The sequence below is a fragment of the Phocoena sinus genome, chromosome 15 (genome assembly GCF_008692025.1).
Source record: "Phocoena sinus isolate mPhoSin1 chromosome 15, mPhoSin1.pri, whole genome shotgun sequence".
Lineage (NCBI taxonomy): Eukaryota > Metazoa > Chordata > Mammalia > Artiodactyla > Phocoenidae > Phocoena > Phocoena sinus.
Window position 1 is genome coordinate 74,456,038 of NC_045777.1, and position 26,538 is coordinate 74,482,575.

A 26,538-nucleotide genomic window follows, 5' to 3' on the forward strand; every position below is an offset into this window, starting at 1 on the left:
AAGCACGTGCCTTATTTGTGATCTGGTGAAACAAACAGAAGGAAGCATGACTTACCCAAGTGCCATATTGGCATTCTGGTTAGTGAACACATGACCGTACAGCTTGACCACACTGTTGCATTTGTGATCCGTTCCTAAAACAGAAGGCCAGGGGCTTAACCAAGTGTCATGCTTGTGGTCTGGTTAATAAAACAGAGTGCCACCCTACATTCCCACACACCATATTTGTAATCCAATTACTAAAACAAAGAGGCAAAGGGCTTAACGCAGTCTGCCTTTGTGATCTGGGTGATGAACAGAGGACCATGGGCCTAACCTTGGACTCCTGTCTGGTTGTTTCCTAGAGGAAAAAGGAGGTCTCTGAACTGTGTGGGGTTTCCTCTGGGAAACAAAATTGGGTCAAGTATATTCTAACTAATTATGGGTTCTAAGAAAAAAACCATCTAGGTTACACATCTCAGTCTCAGAACAAAGTATCTTAGTTCTCTTAATTCTTAACAATTGGTGCTAATATGTCTATAACATGGAAGGGACACACAGCCTTACACTGCCATTCTTTTCTCTCACTTCTACATACTCCTTTTGTTTCCTACTCTCCATTTAGCCTAGACCCATTTGATTTGGGCCTTCTGATTCTTTAGCCTCTATTTGGTCACCTTTTCTTTTCTTCATCCACTTTACATCCCATATTTTCCATTCTTCACGTCTCTTAATTGTCACTAGATCTTATTCAATTCCTCTTCTTGCTTTAACGCTGCAATGTATTCAAGGCCCCTTTTGTTGAGTATTTCCATTTGCCAAGTGTTTCTCTTCATGCCTGGGGGTTTTCCTCAACGCATTGGTTGCTGTTTCGCTCTCCCTCCTACCCCCATCCCGTCAGAAATGGCTCTCGTCTCTCTGAAGATATTCACCAAGAATGACTTGTCTAGAGTTATGGGTGTAGTAAAAGGAATGTCCCTGAGTGAAACAAGTGATGCAATGATGTCTCATCCTATTGCTTTGCTGAAAGCCAGATGGAGGCTGTCAGGAGAATCCTAAAAGCATAAATGACATTCTCTAAATGAGAAAGAAAAGTGGGTGTGCTGTGGCCACGAGGAACTGAAGTCCCTTCTCAGACAGAATTATGTGTTGACCAACTTCAACCTCCAGCCTGGAGCAGACGTGGATACTGTGAACCTAAAGACAGAGATGAGATTGGATATCCCATCATGAACAGCTATCAAAATTATGCCTTATATTCCTATTACCTTGCATTTTTCACTAAAAAGATTTAACATTTCTTATTTGATTTGATACAAAATCTCTCTGAGGTGGATAAGGCAGGTATTCTTCTTGCCATTATTACTGTTATTCTCTCATTATTACTAGTCTTATTATTCTTTTCATTATTAATATTACCTATTCAGTGGTTGAGGAAACAGAGTCCAAGCTATTAAGTGACCTGACTAAGGACACTTAGATAGTGGCAGAACCTGTTTTAGGTTGCGAGTCCTTGCACATAAGACATTTCCATCAACCCCCTCGGCCGTATATTCTGAACTCGTTTCTGCATTTATTTTCATCATGGTGCAGATAACTCAGCTGATTAGGCTTATTTTCTGAAACAACCACCGTTGCCAACCAAGGTGTGAGGAAACGACTCTGGACGTAGCATCTGGGCATCAGTTGAGTCTTACGTCTGTGGTAACTAACCCGGTGACTCGGGTTCCACTTAACTTTTCACGTATGAGCCACAGCAAAACAAAGGGTTGGAGAATGAAAATGTATAAAGAGAAAGGAAGTGTGCGTTTGAAAATAAAAAGACCTTTATCCACATTGCAGCCCTACGACATAAATAACATTATCTCTATTTTTCATAGGGAAAACTGAGGAACAGAGAAGTTCAGTAGCTTTCACTGGGTCACGCAGCCTGTACACGACAGTGCCTACACAGAAACCAAGGTTATGGACCTTTTCTCAATTTATTCCTACTAAGGACGCATGCATGTGTGCATGACACACACACACACACACACACACACACACACACGCACAGAGGCTTCTTCATTATGCCTTCCCCTTCAGTCAGATCTGTCTTGCATACTTGCCTTAGCCCTGTCTCACATTAATAAAATGAACCACATGGGCCCATCAGCACATCCTTTTGGATGTGCAAAGGGGAATTTCGTATGTTTTTTAGTCTCAAGAGTTGCTGTGAGGACATGAATACTATTCCTATGCTCTCCTGCGTGTTTCCCATCTTTCCATTGCATCATCCTGAGACACCACAGACTCTGCAAACATCTCCCAGGGGTTGGCTAGAGTGGGCTCCCTGTCGGGACCCTCTGCCTGTATCTCATGGAAACCAGCTCTTTGCGAAAGTGTTCACCATTTACACTGTGCCCCCAGACTGCGCGGTCCAGTAGCTGTGACACCCTCGCCCAACAAAGCACGACGTACCCTGTGTCCAAACTTGGGAAAATGAGATGACTTCTTCCCAGACCTAAGTGAGCTCTTGGCAAAAATGCCTTTACTTTATAAACAAAAACTAACCGTAAACCTGTATTAGATTCTTGTTGCTGCTGTAACAAATGACCACACGCTTTGTGGTTTAAAGCAATATAGATTTATTCTCCTAGAGTCCTGGAGATCAGAAGTCGGAAATCAGTTTCACTGGGCTGAAATCAAGGTGTCAGCATGGCTGTGTTCTTTCTGGAGCCTCTGAGGGGAGACTCTTGTTTCCCCATCATTTCCAGCTTCTGATGACCGCCTGCATTCCGTGGCTCATGGCCCCTTCCTCCATCTTCAAGAGCATCACTCCAGTCTCTGCTTCCTTCGTTATGTTGCCTCTCCTCTTTAGCCAAATCTCCCTCCGCCTCCCTCTCAGAAGGACCCTGGTGATTACATTTAGCGCCCACCCAGATAATCCAGGGTAATCTCCACCCCACCCCCCCAATCCTGCATCTCAAGGCCCTTCACTTAGTCACATCTGCAAAGTCCCTTTTATCATGTAAAGGAACAGGTTTATAAATTCCTGGGATTAGTATGTGGGTATCTTTGGGGCCATTATTCAACCTACTACAAAACCCACTTCTAGGGCAGTAGAAATAACTCTGGAGCTCCCACAGGTTCACACTTGTGCACACAGACAGTTCATACCAAATCTAAAATCATATATCTCCTTGTCTTCTGCTACATTATTTAACCTCTCTGAACTCTGACATCTTTATCTGTAAAATGGGCATAACGTAGGCTCCACCTCCTCAGTGCGTTAACCCCTGTGAGGCTTAAGTGAGGCCACGTCTGTGATGTACCTGGCACAGAAGAAGCTTGCCATGCATCCATCTAGCCTTTCCTCCTACCTGCTACCAGACAGGCCAGCTGGATGCTAAGCACTTGGTATCCAAATAGTCCATTCCTGGGGGATGTGCTTTCTCAGATCTGCAGCCAGAGGACCCATCAGTGGGTACAGCTCCCAGGCAAGTTCTCCATATTACAGCTCTTCATGTAGAAAGGCACTGCCAATTGAAATGCAGCCCCTCCTTACCCACACTGTAGTCAAACACATCTTCCGTGTAGCCGGGGCTCTGTGATGAGGCAACAGCCACATAGAGTCAACGTGACCCTGGACTCTGGCTAAAACGTATCAGTATGTGCATAGTTTCCTCCAGGGCTTGGAGGCCAGTTCTTCAACTGAGCATCACTGATGGGGTTGTCTCGGTTTCAGAGCCACGCCCTATAAGAAATATGGAGCTGGAAGTACTACTGCGACCTCCTGTGGGCTGAGCAGAAACACACGGAAATGAGGGCAGAGGTGGGAGCAGACAAAGCCCACCTTGTCTATCGGGTACTGGCCAGCAGTGGGGGGAAATGGGCCACTTCAGCGTCCCCTCCAACCTGCCTTGTGGTCGAGCACCCTTGAAAAGGAACAGAAGGAGAATCACTGCCCGGAAGGGCTGGGGTCTGAGCTGCTTCAGGAGCAGAGACTGGGGAGGGGAACCTGCCGAGAGTGTTAGCCCCTTCCTGACGTCATTCAGAGTGGAGACTCTTTTCCAGAGGGCAAAGCTTGTCCGTGTCAGCCAGAGACTCTGGGTCACATGTCTGCTCCATAGGGCTTGCAGGGGGTGGAAAATTCCTTCCAGACTGTGGCAGTAAATAGGTGCTCAATCTCAGTTTTGGCGTGATTGTGGGTTTTCATCTTTCTTCTGAGTCGCCCCTGCATTCCAGGGGGCATTTGCAGAGGCTGAACCACGAGTTAGGACCCAGTCCCTGACTTGATCCGATTCCTTGTGAGACTGAAGAGCACAGTGCTTTCCCTCCCTCTGTGTCGTCATGTCCCCCGTCCCAAGGGCAGGGACACCTGTGCGAGTCCAGACGGAGCCATCCCAGCCTGGCACTGACTGTTGTTTTTTCAGTGCCTTTACCAGCCTCCCATTTCTTTGCCCAACCTGTGCATCTTGTCTAAGGCTCCAGGTGTCTGCCTCTTTGCTCATGGCAAGGAGGGGGACTCCCAACACCTTGCATTTCAATCTCACTGTTTAATTCTTCGTGTGGGGAAAATCTTGGAGCCAGGAATGACTGCAGGAGTCTCTCTGGTTACACTGGTGTTGTGTCCGCACGTCACAACTAGGCACCACTGGCAGGCTGATGGCAAGACACACCCTTTGGGAGGGTCTCCTTCTTAGACAGGGGAAGCTGTATTGCCCGTGGTGGGGAGCCAACCATGAAACGGAAGGCGCAGGCAGGAAGTTCTGTAGCTCTAATGACCTTGCATGACCTTGCCGCATTAATGCTCAGGGCACACTTAGAAGATGGCTATATTTTTATGCTGCACCCAGATAAATGGATTAGCCATGTGGATGGGACTCTGCCCGAGATCCTGTCCAAATGCCCCAGAGTATAGGGGTCACCACCGTGGCAAACTGTAACCAATTCCACCCCCTGGCTGGGAAGCTCTGACCCACTGCGCTTCCCTGCAGCCCTCTTTCTCTGTGGCATCATGCCTTTTGATGATGGGCAGAGAAAAGAATAAACATGGGCTTGTCCCACTGCTTATTCAGCTCACCCTTCTCTCAGAAGAGGAAGCAACTGTGTCACCAAAGTCACTTCAAATAATGGCCCCAAAGATGCCCACATACTAATCCCTTCTGTGAAAGTTGAAATATTTGGATTCACCTAAAAGCTGGTCGGGGAAGATGCGGCCTCCAGCTGGGCAGGTCTCGGCAGGAGGCAGGGGCGGGGCCTGGGGGCCAAGGCCTCAGAGAGCAGAGCACCCGGCAGACAGCAGAGAGCTCCGTCCTAACAGCAGCCGGGCATTTCATCCCATCAAGGATTCAGGACTTGCCTGGAGACACAGGCACCCCTGCTCGTTCACATTGAAAAGATAGGGAATCTGATCATGGGAAGTTTCATTGCACTGGGAGCTCTTCCTGGCCTTCTCATGGATTTGGTGGGGGAACACTGAGTGGGGGAGAGAAGGCATAGGAAAGTCTTTGCTTTGGAGCAAATGGAGAAGTCACATTTATTCATTCAGCAAACGTATGTCCTGCATCCAGCTGGGACCAGGCTCTGTAAAGGGACTGGGTGTAAACACTGTGTAAGGTGCAGTGCACGCCCTCAGAGGCCTCACCAGCTGCTGGCAGAGGCCGATCAACAGACAAAAGTAACTCCCAGTGGAAGAGCAGTGGTAAAGAGATCTGGGGGGCCCGAGGCTCCAGTGCTGCCCCTGTTTGAACCCCCTGAGCTGGTGGAGGGAGGGGGGTCTAGAGGGTCCAGCTTGCAGCCAATCCTGCATGCTTCTCCCTGTGAGTCCAACTAGGAGAGGGGACCCCCGAAAGGCCAGGGGAATCCTTTGACACCCCCATCGTTTACATCAATTCCCCAGAAGAGAAGAACAGAGGGGATCTTGAGAAAATGATCTTCTTTTTCTGTCGGCGCCACAGAGCTGCCTGACTTCTATGACCCATCACAGAAGGGTCACATGCACCTATTTAGAGACTATAATTCCTGGAAAGCACAGCAGGAAGGCCTGGATGTTTTGCCACCATGGTGGGCAGCCATGTGCTGGGAGAAGGATCTTCTTTCTGGACTAGAACTTTATATGCCTTAGTTCAAACCTAACATCAGAATCCTCTGGAGGGCTTGTTAAATACGGGTTCCCAGGACCCACCCCCAAAGCCTGTGATTCATGAGGTCTGGGATGGGGCTGGAATTCTGCATTTCCAGCTAGTTTCTGGGTGATACTGGTGCCGCTGGTCCAGGGAACGAACACACTTTAGAATCACTGGGCTAGATGAATCAAGGATGAACAGCCATCTTCCCACTTTAAGAGAACCAGGCTTCCTGAGCAAGAGAAAATCTGTATCCACAGAGCGGCTCATGGACACGCACAGTGCCTGATGCTCAGCGAAAATCCCCACAACCAACTGGACAATAGGACCCAGGAACATCCTAGCCACTCTCTCCTTTGGCAAGTCGCGCATTTGGGTCGTGTGTTTCTCATTTATGTATTCGGAAACAGAAACAATAACAACTATAACATTGGATTAATTACAATTTAACAAGCCTAAGAAAAAGAATGCAGAGGAGGAGCTAATCATGTGAGAATGGTAGGAGAAGCCTGTCTCATGTTCTTTAATATTTTAATCTTTAAAAGTGATGCAAGAGATTGTTAGATTTTTTTTTTTTAAGTAGCAACCATAACCAACTGGGACACAAAAGGAATGGGTAAATAAAATAATCATATAATACATAATACAATAAATAATATAAAATAATAAGATTATGGAAGGAAACAAAATTACACTGCAGAATTAAAATCTTCTCCAGAGACAGTAGGAACAGAATTAACAGTGCAAAACAAAAAAAAATGAGTAATGTGAAATACAAAACAAAGTGATGAAAATTATTAGAGAAAAAAATGAAAACTTTGGGGCTTCCCTGGTGGCACAGTGGTTGAGAGTCCGCCTGCCGATGCAGGGGACACAGGTTCGTGCCCCGGTCCAGGAGGATCCCACATGACGCGGAGCGGCTGGGCCCGTGAGCCATGGCCACTGAGCCTGCGCGTCCGGAGCCTGTGCTCCGCAATGGGAGAGGCCACAACAGTGAGAGGCCCGCGTACCGAAAAAAAAAAAAAAAAAAAACACGAAAACTTTGGAAACAAAGAATAGAAATCTAAGAAGCATTCGTGTTCTGGAGAAAGGAACGTATTAGATAGAACAGGAGAAAGACAAGAACCAAAGTGATTGTCAGGAAACAGGAGGCAGAAAATGACATTGGTGTAAAAATTAAAAGCCCCCTCACAGGGCTTCCCTGGTGGCGCAGTGGTTGAGAATCTGCCTGCTAATGCAGGGGACACGGGTTCGAGCCCTGGTCTGGGAAGATCCCACATGCCGCGGAGCAACTAGGCCGTGAGCCACAACTACTGAGCCTGTGCGTCTGGAGCCTGTGCTTCACAGCAAGAGAGGCCGTGACAGTGAGAGGCCCGCGCACCGAGATGAAGGGTGGCCCCCGCCTGCCACAACTAGAGAAAGCCCTCGCACAGAAACGAAGACCCAACACAGCCAAAAATAAATGAATTAATTAATTTTTTTAAAAAGCCACCTCACAAAATTCCAGCCAAGATTAATGCAAAAACATATCGTTTAGCAGAGCATGGAAAACATTTTTTTAGTTTCACGGCTAATGAAATATTCCTACTAGTGTCCAGGAAGAAACAAAAATGATCTTCAAAGTGAAAGCTTAGGCCACCATCCAATCTCTTTGCTCCTCCCCTGCAATAAACAACACTGGAACTGGAGAAGTTCCAATGGAGCTTGGAGGGGAAATTTTGTGCGATTCTAGAATTTTCTACCAAACTAAGTTGTCTGTCTTGGGATGTGGGGAATGGGGAAGTATTATCAGATTAGAAGAACTCAGAAAATGTAATGTTCACAAATGCTTCATTGTCAAACTATTTTTTTAATTTTTGTAGCAGATAATTGGATGGAAGTCAGGTACTCAGGGTTGGGAGAGTCATAGAAAAATGGAACTGAGCATTGAAGTCAATTAAATACAATGAAATAGCAGTAGCTGTTATAAATGTTACAAAATTAAACGCAGAAGCCAAATACTCTAGAACAAGATGCAAATAGTAGAAAACGTGTCATGATAAATCTCAAATTAAACTTATGAAGACTATAAAGTGTCAGGTAAGAGATAGGAACATGAAGGTTTATAAATTTTCTTATCATACGTAAGGAAAGATGAGAAAATGCAGTTTAATTTCTTGAATTTGATAATATAAGAAATTATGGCTTAAGTAATGCAGTTGATAAATGGAAAGATATCCACCACTATAATCAAAACTAGGACAACTGTAGGGTTTTCTTTTTTCAAAAGACAAAAGGCAAGGAAAACCTAAGGAAGGTCTGAAGGCTAGAAAGCAGGAGGTGAACTAACAGAAGTACAGCCAAACATGTTTATAACAATATATGAAAATGTAACTAGACTCCACCATTGGAAGGCAAAGAATCTCACGTTAGATTTTTTTAAAATCCAACTCTATTCTCTTTGTAAGAAATGTACATTCTCTTTATGAGACATACCTTTTTTTGAAGTTTGTAAAAAACTTCTATTGAAATATAGTTGATTTACAGTGTTGTGTTAGTTTCAGATGTACAGGAAAGTGATTCAGTTATGTGTGAGTATATATATGTATGTATATATATATACATATATATGAAATGTGTGTATATCATATATATATTCTTTTTTAGATTATTTTCCGCTATAGGTTATTACAAGATATTGAGTACAGTTCTCTGTGCTATACAGTAGGTCCTTGTTGGTTATGATTTTATATATAGTAGTGTGTATATTTTAATCCCCAAATCCTAATTTATCCCTCCCAAGAGACATACCTTTTTAAAAAGACGTGTGTATAATATAACACAAAGTTTAAAAACCAAAGGAGAGATGTTTAATGGAAAATGCACACAGAAAGAAAGCAAGCACAGCCATATTGATGTATAAACAGATGCTTTTTCCAATAGAAGGCACTTAAATATTTTTAATGACAGATTGTGTGTATTGATAACAACGCACAGTACAATTCGGTACCCATTTCCAATGTGTGGGTCTTTTCCCCACACCACCAAGCAATTCTCCATCACCAGCTGGGTGTTCTACAGTTCAACTCAATTTTGACACTCTCTACCCAGAGACTATATCGGATCTCAGAAGTTAAGGACTTGAGCTCACAAGACTGCCCCCGACGCCACCACCTCAGATGCCAATCACAAGTCCAGCTTCTCACCTGTGCTCCTGATTGGCCTGTAAATCGGAGTTTCCCACAACCCACCCCTTGGGTTCTATTCATTTGCTAGAGCAGCTCACAGAACTCAGGAAATCCGTTTAGTAAACGGATTTAGTTTAGTAAACTAGATTACCAGTTTATTACAAGGCTATTAAAGGATACAAATCAATGGCTAGATACATAGGGTGAGATCCCAAACAAAAAGGCATCTGTCCTCATGGAGGTGGGGGCCTGGCATGGCAGCACATGGATGCATTCTGGTTCACTCACCTAGAAGCTCTCTAAACCCCCTCCTTCTGGGTTTTTATGGAGGCTTCACGACATAGCCATGGTTGATTAAATTATTGGCCATGAGTGATTGATTCAATCTCCAGCCCCTCTCTCCTCCCTGGATAGCAGGGGATGAGACTGAAAGTTCCAACCCTCTATTTATGACTGATTCCTCCGGTGACCATCTCCTCCATCTTTAGAGGATTTCCAAAAGTCACCTCATTAACATAAACTCCGTTGTGGATGAAAGGGGCTTGTTATGAATAATGAGACACCCATTTATGGCTCTGATGTGATTTCAGGAACTGAGGACAAGAAACCAAATATGACAAAGATGCTCTACGGCGTTTATCACTTAAGAAATTCCAAGGGTGTGGGGAGATGTGAGCCAGGAACAATGGACGGAAGACCAAAATATATACTTACTATAACTCCTAATATCACACATACCTCACGCATTCTGTAAGGGAGGCTGCCCATCCGTTTATCTTGATATCCTCCCAGTGCCTTTCCTGGGCTTTTTCGTACCCAGTACGCTCTTCCCAGGTGTTACCATCTTTTCTGATGACTTTTATTATCATCTGTATGCAAATGACTTCCAGGTCATTAGCCCATATTTGTACATCCTACTGCCTCCTGGGCTGTTCTGTTGGGCTGTCCCTCCAGAACCGCCAATGCACACATCCATAATTTCACGTCACCTTTCTCTCCAGGCCTTTTCTTCCTCAGTTCCCATTCGGCTGAACGTAAAACCCAGGTGTGATCCTGATTGGTTCACTGAGCTTCACCCTCCACACACGAGTCATCTTGTCAAACTCTCTTACATGGCTTTTGAATGCTCTCTGTCACCACAGTCCACAGTTAAAAAATGATTAAAGAAGACAATTTCGGCCATATCAGCAAACTTTATTTAACATTTCATGAAGCGGACAGGCTCCATTCCGAGAACTGCAAAATGGGGTAGAAGGCAGGAAGCTCTTATAGGATAAAGAAAAAAGAAGAGAAAAAACAGAAAATATTTGATTGGCTGGGGTCACAAGGTCACCCTTGTTTGGCGTGAGAAAGCCCGGAGTTGGGTTGGCATTTGGGCGTTGGCCGACTGGACATACGGTGTTTCTGGTCAAGAGGAGTGTTTACAGGGACATGAAAGTTATCTAGGTTTTGGTTTGCTGGCGTGACACCCCGGGGCAGAATTGTCTTCATCTTGGGCCTGGCAGGCTACTTCAACACCACCATAGTTTCTAAACCTGTTATTTCAATAGCCTTCCCTCCGGTCATCTTGCAGCTTGTGCCGGCAAAGGGTAATTTTTCTCAGGCTCAATCACGATGAAGTGAGTTCTCTGTTGAAAATCCTTTCGTGGCACCCCATCCTACCCAAAAGGTAAAACTAAGCTCCATTCCTCAAAATATTAAACATAGAATTACCATTGATTTGGCCATTCCAATTCTAGGTATATACCCCAAAAAACTGAAAACAGGGACACGAGCAGATGCTTGGACACTTACATTCATAGCAGTAACAGCTACAAGGCAGAAGCAATACCAGTATTCAGGGATGGATAAATAGAAAAACAAAGTATACATACGATGGAATATTGTTCAGCCTCAAAGAGGAATAAACACTACGACATTGATGCCACTGAACTGGACCCTTAAAAATGGATAAAATGGTAAATGTGTGTTATGTATATTCTACCACAATGAAAAAGTAAAAGCAAACAAGCAAAAAACAACCAAGCTGTGGATGGACCTTGAGATTATCCTAGTAAGTGAAGCAAGTCAGACAGAGAAAGACAAGTGTATCACGTATATGTGGAATCTTAAAAAAAAAAAAAAAATGACCCACATGAACTTATTTACAAAACAGAAACAGACTCACAGACATAGAAAACAAACTTATGGTTACCAAAGGGGAAAGAGGAGGGGGAGGGATATATTAGGAGTCTGGGATTCACAGAGGCACATACTAAATATAAAATAAACAAGGACCTACTGCATGGCACAGGGAACTGTATTCAGTATCTTGTAATAACCTATAATGAAAAAGAACCTGAAAAGGAATATATAGATCTATATAACTGAATCACTTCGCTGTACACCTGAAACGAACACAACATTGTAAAGCAACTCTACTCCAATAAAAACAACAACAACCAAGCTCCTCTCCATGGCCTTTATTGACTCACACCCCGCCCACAGCTCTCATCTCGTCCCCCGACCACCTTCTCGAGCTCCAAACTCAACACATGGCCACTTGATGGACCTGTGAGCTTTTACATTCCCCAGGGGTTTCCAAGCCATCCTGGGTGGCCCTTATCACAGCGAGTTATCCCACTGAATTAAAATCACTCATTTGCTTGGCTTTTGAAAGCAATCAACATCTCGCTCACCTTTGTGTCTCCATCACAGTGTCTGGTGTGGAGTCAGCCTCAATAACCATTTGTTGAATGAGGAAATCCATCTTTCTGCTGTAAAGGATAGCCTCGTTTAGAAAATATTAGGACTAAAAACAATTTGTGGAGATGCAGTTATTTTCCACAGACTGCAGTGTGTTACTCATGGTCTTTGACACATCAAGTCATCCCCAGAAACTAAGGTTATACGAGATACAGATGATAATTATAAGACTACATAATACAATTAATAAGGATAACTATATTTGTGTAATTGACTCTACAGAGGTTTTACCATAAGGGAAGACTCCTTAGGTTCCTAAAAATAGCAGCTGTACAGGCTAAAGTGGATCTTTAACCAAGATTCACTAAAAACAGAATAAAACATCAAAAATCAAACCTAGAGGAAAGAAAAGCAAATAGGGTTAAAAATACCAAATGGGCTAGAAGAAGCATTGAGAGAAATTTTAAATTGTGGAACTGTTGTGCATAGTTACATGCTAACAGTGATGAAAATCTTTTGGCTGGTTTTCTGAAAAAGGACGTGATTTCAAAATTGACTCAGGGCTTCCCTGGTGGCGCAGCAGTTGAGAGTCCACCTGCTGATGCAGGGGACGCGGGTTCGTGCCCCGGTCCAGGAAGATCCCACATGCCGCACAGCGGCTGGGCCCATGAGCTGTGGCTGCTGAGCCTGCGTGCCCGGAGCCTGTGCTCCACAACGGGAGAGGCCACAACAGCGAGAGGCCCGTGTACTGCAAAAAAAAAAAAAAAAATCAAAATTGACTCAAGAAAAATTTACAAGCTCAATGGATTGATCACCATGGAAGAAATACTTGTTGGCATTGTGCCCATATTGTTTTATAGTGATTTCTTTCAAACTTGTAAAAGACAGCTCTATTCTGACAATGCAGAAAACATGGAATTCTACTCAACTGATTTTGCTTAAGTATTAATATCCTCACATTAAAACATGACCCAGAGAACCAAATAAAAGGAAAACTATAGATTTCTGGAATCTCCATTTTTTCTTCTCTTTTTTTTTTCTTTTTAAAATTTAATTAATTATTTTTTTTTACATCTTTATTGGAGTATAATTGCTTTACAATGGTGTGCTAGTTTCTGCTTTATAACAAAGGGCATCAGTTATACATATACATATGTTCCCATATCTCTTCCCTCTTGCGTCTCCCTCCCTCCCACCCTCCCTATCCCACCCCTCTAGGTGGTCACAAAGCACCGAGCTGATCTCCTTCTCTTTTTACAGCCCCTGACTAGTTCTTTTCACCTAATATCTGAATTTCAGCAAATTCTCAGCTGGTGAGAGTTTTTCCAGGTACTCTGGTCCTTCAAATTGATCTTTCAGGAAATGGTTACTCATTTTCTCAGAGTTTCTTTGACTTTGTCATTCTTTGTCTCTAACCATGGCAGAGGGGCCCCAGATTTCCCATCTGTGAGGTCCATCACCCTCACCATGCATTTTGCCAGGCTTCTCTCGATATCCAGGCTAATATCCACATGCCCTCCTGTCAAATCTAAAGGGAGATTATGTCGTGGGTCAACCCTAAGTGTCTCGGAATTCACTTTCATAGTCAATTAAACTGTGATGCAGAAAACAAGTCCGCTTTACACACACACACTCCCCCTTCAATTATTCTTACTCATATAAATGGCTTTGAACTTGAGTCATTTAGGTTTCCAGCAAGTTCCAGTAACCCAATTTTATTTGTCAGAACAAGGGGCATATTGAAGGCCAGGTAGGAATTGCTTTACAAAGGAAGCAGGGGGAAAAAATGTCTCAAACTTCCTTCCATCATGATCCAGACTAACTTAAAACATTGATTTCTGTATTCAGTCTTGGATGAGTTATACTGCAGAAATCCTGAAGTCTTAGTGGCTAATAACCAGGGTTTATTTCTCACTCAGATTACATGCCTTTTGTGGATTAGTGCCATGTTGCACTCACTCTGGGACCTAGGATGAAGGAACGGCCCATATTTAGTGTGTTTTTGTGGCAGAAGAAAAAGAGAAATGGCAGAACACATGGATAACCTTGAGACTTCTCCTTGGAATTCCATCACTTTCATATAGATCACTTTCACCCTCGTTCAATTGGCCAAAGCCTGGTGCTAATGGGTAGGGAGATATAATCCTCTCACAGGAAGGGGAAAGAAATCATTGGAAATAATCTAACCAATTACAGCCCACACTCTTGCTCATAAATATTTATTTCCCTCCCTTTAGCCACAAAATATACTCATCCTTTCCCCAAGGGAGACACTCAAAAGTCCCATCCAATGACAACAGAAGACAAGATGTAGAATCTCAAGATGTACATCAAATCTGGGTGTGACTTCTCATGATCTGGAGACATATGAGCTGCAAAGTCAAATTACCCCCCTGAATCCACCCCATCGCCCAACACACACTCAATTTTTAGTAGTGGAACGGGGTCAGGTTAACCACCAAAAATATTCCCATCCAGAAAGCAAGCAATGGAACACGCATAGCAGTCCAAGTCTCGGAGCAATTCTGAAATCCCGTTGAACAGACCTTGAGGTGAGGTATGTTCCTTAATTAGACCCTAGTTGTGTTTCCTGGAAATGGTGCTTGATGTCGTTGCATGATTTCATCACCATCTGGGAGATCCATCCTTTTCCTCTTGTTCTCTTTGTACTCACCTGATGAGGGTGAAACTGCACTCCTTCTCAGATGGGACTCGAACCTAGCCAAAGCTCAGACTGGGACTCGAACCCACGGGCTGGGACTTGAATCCACGATCCTTGACTAGAAGGGGACTAGAACCCAGTGTCTTTTTTTTTTTTTTAACATTTTTATTGGAGTATAATTGCTTTACAATGGTGTGTTAGTTTCTGCTTGATAACAAAGTGACTCAGTTATACATATACATATGTCCCCATATCTCCTCCCTCTGGCATCTCCCTCCCACCCTCCTTATCCCACCCTTCTAGCTGGTCACAAAGCACCCAGCTGATCTCCCTGTGCTATGCAACTGCTTCCCACTAGCCATCTATTTTACATTTGGTAGTGTATATATTTCCATATATACACTACCACTCTCTCACTTTGTCCCAGCTTACCCTTCCCCACCCCGTGTCCTTAAGTCTATTCTCTAGTAGGTTTACATCTTCATTCCCATCTTGCCCCTAGGTTCTTCGTGACCTTTTTTTTTTTTTTTTAGATCATATATATGTGTTAGCATACAGTATTTGTTTTTCTCTTTCTGACTAACTTCACTCTGTATGACAGACTCTAGGTCCATCCACCTCACTACAAATAACTCAATTTCGTTTCTCTTTACGGCTGGGTAATATTCCATTGTATATATGTGCCACATCTTCTTTATCCATTCATCTGTCGATGGACACTTAGGCTGCTTCCATGTCCTGGCTATTGTGAATAGTGCTGCAGTGAACATTGTGGTACATGACTCTTTTTGAATTATGGTTTTCTCTGGGTATATGCCCAGTAGTGGGATTGCTGGGTCATATGGTAGTTCTATTTTTAGTTTTTTAAGGAACCTCCATACTGTTCTCCATAGTGACTGTATCAATTTACATTCCCACCAACAGTGCAAGAGAGTTCCCTTTTCTCCACACCCTCTCCAGTATTTATTGTTTGTAGATTTTTTGATGATGGCTGTCTTTTGATTAAAACCACTCACCTGGTGTCAGGACTGACTGGAGCTCAGGTTCTTTTGCCTCATCACAGAAAGAACTCAGTGTGAGGCAAAGCGGCAGGCCAAGAGTGAGTTTATCAGCATAGGACGCTTGTGGGAGATACAAGTGGGCTGGCAAGGAAACACAGCCCTGAGAACAAAGAGGGCTACATTTTTATAATCAAATAAAACGTGGGGAGGAGAGAAGACCACCTCTTCCTCATTCTTGGGCAGATGTCATGGTGCTATTTAGATCATATATATATTACTAAAATATGGTAATTTATCTCAGGTTTTGGTATAATGTCCCCTTTCACCTAGTTTCTTTCCCCTTTCACCTATATTTCTGTCCTGGCCACATGCAGAAATGCTACTCTTCAAGGACTCTTAACTCTCTGAGTTCATGTAACAGGATTCACATCCCGTATCTATTGTCTTGTGTTTTAAATATCAGGGTTTGTGGCTTGAGTGTGTCTGGCACTTGGATGCACCTGGTCTTTCAAGGTAGAGTAGATTGTTGCTAGGTTACTGGATTCTTTTCTTGAGTGGTTATTAGCTTACAACAGTCTCCCAAACTCCCTTAAAATTCCTTTTCTGTCTTAATCCCCTAGTGAGATTCCTAAACTGACTATCTAATTATCCTACTCTATCCCTATCAGGGGTATTGGAAGATATACCCTTCTTGGGGCCTCTGTAACTTATCCTCAAAGTGGCTTGTGCCCATAGAAGGTTGGGAGCCCAAAGATGATTTTAAGTTTTGAACAGTCATAGTCTTTTAGTCCCAGGCTGTTTGCTCTTGGCTCTCTCAAAAAGTTAGTCATTTTTAAAAATCCATTTAACTCCAGTTGGTTTCTGCTAGTATCCAAAATTATTTTTGAGACATACCTCTCTCTCTCTAAACTTAATGACCAGCTTTCTGGGAGAGCCACCTAACATATTCAGAGATTTTAAGAAGGGACATTTTGATTTGTTTTAATAGGCTTGGATTGTTATTTATAGCATTTCTCAATTTTCTCTCTTCCTAGTAGGAGATGAGAAACGATTGCTTCTTTCAATGCTGCAAGAGCAGAAATGTTGGGGTTGTCTCTGCTCCCGGCTTGCAAAACAATCCATTCTTCCCTGAGTTCATCACCTTTTTTTCAAATTGAGTATAATTAACATATAACATTATATCAGTTTCCTATGTATAAGATAAAGATTTGAAATTTGTGTATACTGTGAAATGCTCACCACAAGAGGTCTAGTTAACATCCATCACCACACATAGTTACACATTTTTTGTGTGTGAGGAGAACTTTTTTTTTTTTTTTTTTTGAGGAGAACTTTTAAGATCTATTCTCTTAGCAACTTTCAAATACACAATACAATGTTATTAACTATAGTCACCATGCTGGATATTACATCTGCAGGACTTATTTTATAACTGGAAGTTTGTACCTTTTGACCCCCTTCACCCATTTCACCCACTCCCCACCCCCGTGCCTCTGGAAACTACCCATCTGTTCTCTGGATCCGTGAATACGGGTTTTATTCGTTGGTTTGTGGATTACGCACGTAAGTGAGATCATACAGTATTTGTCTTTCTCTGTCTGATTTAGTTCACTCTGAGCTCGTCTCTTTCTTGTAGATGAGCAACCAATCGCAACCAGAGCCTGCTGTGTCCCAAACTTTTTACCTAAAGCCACAAACCCATTCAATGTGTATCTGCCCTCTGAGTTATCACAGGAAACAACTTTACCAAATGTTTTGCTACTGCATAACATGGGTTGTTATCTTTCCAGCCTCCAATAACAGCTTTCTTATTTTCCTGGCCCTGCAATCCATACATCATCTTTTAGAATTTTTGTTATAGTAGCTTTTCATTTCTACGTACTAATTTCTATATTGTTGACGTAAACCAAGTTGTACCAAATCTCTATGGCTACAGCGAAGGGCATTTGTTACTCCCATTACTTCTCCTTTTGGGCTATCTTCTCCACTTTATCCTCATTCTGGGACCCCACAGAAGGAACAGCCTCTTTGTAGGACAGAAGGAAAAGGACACAGGCTAGAACCACGCAATGGCTCTTAAAGATTTTAATCGATGTGACCTATGTTAGTTCTACTCACATTTCATTGGCCAAGAAAGTGACATGACCAAATCTGATAGAAATGGAGTGGAAAAGCAAATCGTCTCCCTTGTAGCGGAAGAACACAAGTGGAAACGCTACACCTTTTTTTCAGCTGTTCTTCCTCATAAACATGGCTTGGAACATGCATTTTATCTTGTTAGAGCAAGATACATGCTGGCTTCTTGGAAGATTTAAAACTTTCTAGAGACATATGCATTGTCTGAAGTGTGACACACTCCAAAGTACATGAGGTGTGGAGGGGTGACAGCAGATGGCTGGATGAGTAGGAAACCAAGCTAGCAGGTGGCATCTTTTTCTCCAAGATTCTCTACTGAGGGGGGAATCGCATTCCTTGAATTCCCGAGAAGTTCACAAGTGTGCCTGGAGCTGAGCGTGGCAGAAAACTGCTCATCTGATGTCTTGAAAAGCTGGGACAAATCTCTGTAGGAAGGCTTAGGGCTTGCTGGTCATGCCCCAAGCCGAGTTCTCACCCCCAAGTGCCCCAGACCCTCTCACTCCTCTCTTCTTTTTGTAAATTTGATTGATTGATTTTTGGCTGCCTTGGGTCTTTGTTGCTGCACACAGGCTTTCTCTAGTTGCAACGAGTGGGGTCTACTCTTCGTTGCGGTGCGGAGGCTTCTCATTGCGGTGGCTTCTCTTGTTGCGGAGCACGGGCTCTAGGCGTGTGGGCTTCAGTAGTGTGGCACACTGGCTCAGTAGTTGTGGGTCGCGGGCTTAGTAGTTGTGGCTCACGGGCTCTAGAGCACAGGCTCAGTAGTTGTGGGGCTCACGGGCTTAGTTGCTCCGCGGCATGTGGGATCTTCCCGGACCAGGGTTCGAACCCATGTCCCCTGCACTGGCAGGTGGATTCTTAACCACTGTGCCACCAGGGAAGTTCCCCTCTCACTCCTCTTTATCTCCACAGTTCGACATGCAGAGGATAACTCTGGAAGAGCTGAAGCACATCCTCTATCACGCCTTCCGGGACCACTTAACGATGAAGGACATTGAGAATATCATCATCAACGAGGAAGAGAGCCTGAATGAGACCTCGGGGAACTGCCAGACAGAGTTTGAGGGCGGTAGGTACCTCTGCTTCTGCTCTCTGCCTGGTCTGGGTTAGGCCAGCCGTTCCACATCCTCTGTATGAAAAATGGGTTTACAGTCTCTTGGGCCGAAGTGGCCTTGGACGGAAGCCACAAATCCAGGACCGAGGTTAAAAGATCCTTTTTGCCAAGATGTAGTAGGTTTCTTTTTTTTCTGCTTTTTTCCCCCAACTCTGCATTTTTGCAAGACCTGTATTGACCCTTCCTTCCTCCGGTGACCCTGAGGTCTGTGACTTGAGTGGCTTTGTGGTGTTGGCCTTTATTTAGTGGGGGCTGCATGGGGTGTCTGCAAACCTGGGTCAAGTCCAGTGGCTAATTGTGTGACCTTGGGCAAGGGGTGTATCTTCTCTGAATGAGTTTCCTCACCTATAAACATCAGGATAATTACACCTACTTCACAGGATCCTTAGGAATGAATGAATTACCTCCATTCTATGCTCTCTGAATGTACACTGGCCAACAAAAGCCCTGCTCATGAAAAAACTCTCATGAACTCCACCGAGAAAATAAGGCTCTCCTGGGGTCAAAAAAGAGACCCGTGAGAGGTCATTTTTCTTGGACTCACGAAGGAAAGCTTAAAAAAAAAAAAAATAGGCTACCTTATTCCCTAATCAGTAGAGAGTTCCAGGGAAGTTAAATAATTGAATACCTCTTTCCAACTTTGAAAATCAAAGCTGCTTTAACAGCTCTGATGTACAGAAGTTTGTTTAATTACCTTAAAACAGCATAGCAGGCTACGGGCAATTTTAACTTATTTAAGGTTGAGACTTTTTTAAAAGGTCTACTGTTTTTTTCGGTTCTTTTTTTCTGAACATTACAACAAGCCAATGTGTACAGATGGTAAGCTGTCACATAGACACCAGAATGGAATTTGGTTCTTTGGTTTGGGAGCTGCTGTGTTAGAATCAGCCGAGGCCCACGACAGGCAGACAACACGGGGCTGAGCTTGTCTAGGTGGACACAGTGGTACATCCAGACCTGGGTGTCCGTGGGCCCTGTGAGGGCTGAACTGCTACAGGAAACGGGAGGTGGCTTATACCCCGAGGTGACAAAATTAACTCGTCAGGGAAATAGGGAGTGGTGGATTGGGGTCAACGTGACAGCAATGCCTCCTTGTAAGGCGTTCACAGTGAAAATTTTCAAAAGTGCTGCGTACGGCAACAAAACCCAGCTGTGGTCCAGAAGGTGCCTTGGTTGCCCTGCTTGGGACTTGGACCATAGCATCAATGTCTGCGTTTGGAGTTGGAGCCGCAGGGACCACACAAGGGCGGGAAGGTCACAGCCAACGCCGTCTGCAGGCGGGCAGGCAGGGGAATTGGGAGGACGAGGACGGGTGAAGAGCGCAGAGATTGGATTGAAATTTGAGAAAACAGCAGGCCTGGCTTCTCCGTTCCATCTTGATTTTAGCTGACAGACTCAGTGCTCAAACGGTAGAAGTATTTGGGGGCTCTAGTCACCCTGCTGTGAGACACACTCTTGAAATGAGTAGGAAGAGTATTTCTGAGCACTGCATTTTCCACAAGAACCTATGTTCATGGATTGGTGCTTTATTCAGAGAAATGTCACAAGTCTTAGTACTTTCAGAAAGGTCAGACTGCCCTGGGAAAGAGTCTGAACTCTAAGCACTGTCTTTTTATTACTCAAAAGCTCATCTACTAATAAAACAAATAGCTAACTTAGGGTTTCCAGATAGAAGTCTTCCTGGGTCTGCTTTAATGACTAGTGCATATAGCGTTAGCAGCACTTAGCGTTTGGGGGTGATTGATAAGGGCCAGGGCCAGGCACTGTGCTTTAAAATCCATGATCTTATTTAATAAAAGGAATACTATTTGTAACTCACACCTTGATTTCTTGAATGACCTCTGTGAGCTTGATTACATAATCCCTTTTACAGATTTTCATGTCAGAGAGGGTTTTTAAAATACATCAGCGCTTTTTGGCCCCAAACACAACCTCATCGTGTTTGCGTTTAGGTGTAAGATTTTTCCCATCTCGGATATGACCAAAGTCACCAGTGCATGTATTTTAATGCCCACGGCTCTCTCCAGATTCAGGAAAGGGGCTCCCTGATTTTACTCAGGGCAAAGGAGTCTGGGAAGAGATGGACGCACAGACACAGAATTCACCCTGGTGCCCTAGGACTGAGAGAGTCCATTTGAGACCTTGTGGTGACCTTGGCCTTCTCCCTGCCATCTTTCCCCCATGCCTGCTGCCCACAAACGGGGACCTACTGGCAGTTTGAGCCTCTCCCTGCTTCTACCGATGTCTGATGGCGTAGGTGCATGGCTTGTGCTTCCTAAATCTTCTCAGCCTCCGGCTGTTTGCGCTGCCCCGTCGCCCCAGTGATCAACTCCTTCCTGTCTGCTCTCGCCCTTGACCCAGGCTGCCCCCTCGCCTGTCCGGCCACTTCAGCCAAGGCCTCGCTGACATTTCAGAATCCCCCTCCCACCTATCAGCTGGCACCATCCCACATCTTGGTAAATCCAGCATCTAACTCTGTAGGGACAAGGTGATTGCCTTTCCTTCTTTCAATGATGGAACTTTTTTTTCTTTTGTTTGGCCGCGCACCACGAGGCATGCAGGATCTTAGTTCTCCGACCGGGGATCAAACCCCCCCCCCCCCACCACCATGCGGTGGAAGTGCGGAGTCTTAACCATTGGACCACCAGGGAAGTCCCAGCAATGGAACTCTTATCTCTCCAAATTTTATCTTCTCTGCAACCCCAAATGACTGATGGGGGGACGGGAGCTGGGACATTTCCCCCAGGCCCCAGAGCCCCCCACAGGCCACCTCCACTCTTTCTGCTCCCCACTCAGGAAGCTCTCTCCTGCTCTTCTGAGAGCTTTGCCACAGCAAATATGTTCCCATGCTGATTGGCTCGCCTATAAAGCTGGGTGATCCATGGTGCTTGGAAATTCTGCTCTGTTTGGTGTCAGAGGAAGGAATCAAGGTGTAAGGACCTATTACACCTAAAGATGTAAGAAGTCTGCCTTAAAAGTTGAAAGGGCACATCGGTCTCTGAGCAAAGAACGAGGCGATAGTCAGAGAAACAGGCATTCTGTAGCAGGGTCAGAATTTGAAGAAGCCCACGTCAGATGTCTTCGAGTTCAGCAAAGCTGGAGCTTCTGGAGTGAGGAAGAGGTTTGAAAACGCTGCAGCGTGTGTCCGTTAGAAATTAACAGGAGGGCTTCCAAGGCCATCAGCGTCATTCTATGTCAATGATTATATTTTTCACTTCTATAAATCTTGGGTCTGGTACTTTCACAAAGGTGTTCGGATTCTGTCCATTAAGTCAGGAAGTATTGATTATTCCTTCCACAGGAATGGGAAGAATAAAGAACGGAAGAAATAGGCCAGGGGTCCAAAGGGTGTGGTACCCCTGATGGGAGAGGTTTGAGGGGTTTTTTTGTCTTCTTTTAGTTTTCATTTTGCCTTGATTTTGTTTTATTTATTGGATTTTTAGGTTCATACAAACAACACACACACACACATGTACACAGAGCCCCTCACACAGTCTGATCTGCCTAATCTTTACGGTGCGTAGGGCTCTGTGATCATAGGTAGGCGTTACATTTTCCACCTTCTCCCAAGGAAAGGACAAGAGGAAATAGGATGAAATTCCAAGTTACATGTAAGGAAAGTTTTCCTGACTTCTTCAGGAAGTCCTGAATTGGGGTGTCACACCATGGATAGAACACCACCTTTCCTAGAGCACCAAAAGAAGTCACCTGCAGAAGCCCCTGGGAAGGCAGAGAAGAGACTAGAAGCTAGAAGGATCTAATGCAAGGATTCTGAAGTGGACTTTTCCTTCATTCACACCTGATTTCCGAGTGGAAGATCAGCTTGAGTCAGACACTTGCCCAGGTGTCACCCACATGCTGGGTGCTTTGGGCAAGAGCTCACTTAACCCCACTCAGTTCAGGGGCTCTCTGGTGTTACCCACTGGTGGGCAGCCTGTGTGTCCCCAATCCAATGAGAATATTTCACTAAAAGTTGGACTTCCAGACCCTTCCAATCCCTCAGACATTTTTTTAAGTCCTTTACTAAGACAGATTATGCCTGATGTACTAATGTCTTATCACATGGGTCAGAATACAAGATTACGTGACTACCCACAATGCCAATCACCATCCATGCTAAATAAGAGAGGTTTAAGCTGGTTTGCTTCGGTGGGACCACTTGTAATCACCAGCTGTTTTGATTTTGGAGAACATAAGCTCAGTGACACTGAGAGACGAATTTCACATTTTATTATTTGGTTCCAGTCGCTGACATCTGTGAAACGAAGTGGTCTTGTGATTGAATCATCTATTTGCCTGTCACCAGATCCTTATTAAGTGCTCTTAGGATAAATTAATGTTATGTACTAAGTCCAGGAGGAAAGGGATGAGGGAAAGCTGTCTGGTGTGCTTCCCAAGTGCTGGTCATTTGTTTAACACGTTAGAACCGACCTGTCAGCACGGCCTGAGGGATCAGTTCTGTGGTTCCTGTGGGACAGATGAGGGAACTGAGGCTCAGCAAGATGGGAGTCATTTGTCCGAAGTCAAACTTCGAGTAAGGCTTAAATCTAGGTCCACCTGACCAAACCCCGCCTGGCTCCCCTTTAGTGGCCCTGGGTCATTTCCCCGAGCTTAGGCGTTTCAAAAGACTCTTTACAGAACGACTCTTCATCATCCTCACCTCCTTTTCCGTTTCGTCGCCAGTGGAAATCACATTATATTGGAAGTCAAGTAGACGTGCAGCAGGATCGTGTGTGAGCCCTTTCAAGATGCGTCCCCCAAGTCTTGTCCCTAAATGGAAATACCAGCTGTCAGGGTTTTGTAGGCTTCTGACAACATGCACGGGAGACGGAAATCAAGCAGAAATCATCAACTGGGGAATAAATAGTTTCTGTGAAAGGACGCGGCAAAGCTGCTCTGTACCATTCAGTACGATGGACAAGAGAAACAAATGTCAGAGTGGTGACCCAGGCCAGGTAGCCCCCCAAAGCACCCCTGTGTAGTCATGTGGGTTCTGTTCCCTGCCCTTGTGTAGACTAGCTGTGTGACCCTGGGGAACTTATTTTAAAACTCTCTGAGCCTTATTTTTTTCCTCTGTCCGATGATGCAAAAGATTGGACAACGGTGGTCATATCTAGATTCAAACATTTCTGGGCTCCTTGGAAGGTGAGAAAGAATTTTGCAGCCATGTCCCAGGGCTCCAGCTCAAGCCATCCCTGCTGAAGTCGCAATGTTTCTGTCGGGATGTCAATGCACACCTGGATTGGGAGACCTGGCTCATCACCTGGCCGTACACCTTGGGCATTTCATGCCCATTCAACTGAAAAGGGCATGATGTGTCATCCACACCATCTGCTCCCAGCTCACCAGGTGCCGTGACTTTCCTGAAATAAAACCTGTTCTCCTGGGGTAGATGTAGGAGGTTAAGGCGTAGGTGAGGTCCATGGCAGGTGGTGAGACAAGAGACAGTTTGAAAGAAAGTTGGGGCTTCGGACAAAAAAGGATTTTCTTTTTCTAGTTGGGGACCTATTAAAGCAAACCTGTAGGAAAGTCTTCTGGAGCCATGAGTGAGGAGTGAAGGGATTCTGAAATACAAGATAGAGACCTGGAGAGCTATAGGCATGATAGCTAAGAACTCCAGCTCTGCACTCTGGACAGGGCTGGCTTATAATCCTGCCTCACCACCTACAGATCACTTGAGTAAGGCACTTAAGTTTGTTTCATCTGTGAAATGGGAATCTTATCATGACCTACCTCATATGGTTGTTATGAGGATTAAATGGGATAACACGTGAGAAGATTTAGTACAACGCTTAACACATTAGTAAGCAATCATAACAAACAAAACTGGCCGGTCCCTGGTCCCAGTTCTCTTCTTATTGTTACTTTTTACCTGGAGACATTGCAGAGTGTGTACTGCTGGAACGCCACATCTTTGAAAGATGGTGCAGGGACCAAATTTACAGGGTTTGAACCATCCTCTTGACACATTTCATCCCTAAAGTTAAGTCCTTGCCAACGTTGGAGTGCCCAAGAGTATTGGTCAAGACTCTTTTGGCTTCAAGTAACAGAAACTCAACCCCCACCCCATTAAACTAAAAAGCACTGGCTCAAATAATGGGGGAAGCCAAAGGGATGAGCTTTGGTTGACTTGGACCCAAAGAGCTCAAGCAACATTCTCTCCCTGCCCCCACCTTGCTGTCATTCTCTCTGTCCTTTCCTCTCTGTTGGCATCATTCTTGGGCAGGCCCTCTCTCCCCAAGGTCAACAGGATTCTCTCTCTTGAGATTCAGCTCCATTCCAAGAAGGGGCTCCAAATCTGCTTGGCCCGTGTGCCTACCTCTGGACAAGCCAAGAGCTTAGGGTACTCTACTGGCCAATCTGGTTTGTTACTAGTGGAAAGGTAAGGCCTGGATTGAGAGTTCCACCAGGTGGAGAGGCACAGATCCCCAAACCAAAAGATGAATTTTGTTACATGAAGGGGAAGGATGGCTGGAAAGACCAAAAGAACACCTGGCCACACCATGCCAGGGAGCCTTGCAGGACCCTTAAAGCCAGACACAGCTGTCTGACAACCCCGGAAACCCAAGATGATTTTGTGGTGACGAAGGGCCAGCTCATACCCACACAAGTACAGGTGGCCTGTCTTCCTCCTACGAAAGCATCACCTGTTCCCTTAGAGACCACATCCTCCACCTCTAACTTCAGGTCTTACCTGGGCGCCTGGACGCTCTGTTATCACCGATGAAAAATCTCTTTCACAAGCTCTTAATTAACTCCACCTTAGACTATGGAACTATCCAATTTCATACAATCATGAAGTGTCAGACCTGGAAGGATCACAGAACTCTAGCTCCCATACCTAGTAGATCTGGCTAATTGTTAGAATCATCTGAGCTGGGTTTTATATTGTTTTACCATTTCCTGAGCCCCAAACTCCCTGCCAGGAACAGCACTTACGTACATCTGCATTAGGGCAGTTAGAATTGTTATGATGCTGACTTGCCTTATTTGGGAGCCAGTGTCTCTGAAGATGGAAGCCAGAAGGATTCTGAACCCATTCTACATAGGCTCACCCGGCTGGTCAATGGCAAAATCCGTGTAGACTCCTGTCTCCGGGAAAAGATTCGAGAGCCACTGCCTGGCATTTGCCGAGCAGAGCCATGTGAACCTCTGTCAAAATAAGAAGGGGAAGGAGCAGTCTGTCACTAGAGCTTACAAACCCAGGTCCTGCCACAGCAGCCAGGAGTCTGCTGGTGCACGACTCGCTAATGAACTTTTAAGAAAACAGGAAACCTCCCTTCTGGTCCTCCTGTGTCAACCTCCCCTGACTCACATTTCATCCCCATGTACCTTCTGGACTCCTACTGTGACAAGTACTATGTAGAAAGATATCAACATCTACTGGGAAGAAAAAACATAGAAAAGATCACCAATAGCATGATGTATTCTTGCCATTTTCAGTGCTCAACGAGATCCAAAAAGGAATAGGTTCCTCGACAAGTTAAACATAGAGTTGCCATATGACCCAGCAGTGTGGCTCTAAGATTTGTACCCAAGGGGAACTGAAAACACGTCCACACAAACACTTGTACGTGAAACGTTCATAGCAGCATTATTTATAACAGCCAAAAAAGTAGAAACAACCCAAATGTCCGTCAGTTGGTGAATGGATAAACAGAATGTGGTACGTCCATCCAATGGAATA

The 26,538-nt window shown here is 44.6% G+C and overlaps 1 protein-coding gene across 2 annotated transcripts in view; it reads left to right on the forward strand.

Annotated features, from left to right (window-relative positions):
• The window catches only part of CALN1 (calneuron 1), a 466,107-nt gene that overhangs the window by 426,969 nt on the left and 12,600 nt on the right, over positions 1-26,538 (forward strand). Inside the window, exon 6 of one of the 2 annotated variants that reach the window (XM_032607110.1) lies at positions 18,650-19,309. In XM_032607110.1, coding sequence (XP_032463001.1) covers positions 18,650-18,847 — 198 coding nt within the window. In that variant the 3' untranslated portion in view covers positions 18,848-19,309. Of the gene's footprint in view, positions 1-18,649; positions 19,310-26,538 lie in introns of those variants that run through there. The other variant, XM_032607111.1, reaches the window with a different exon arrangement.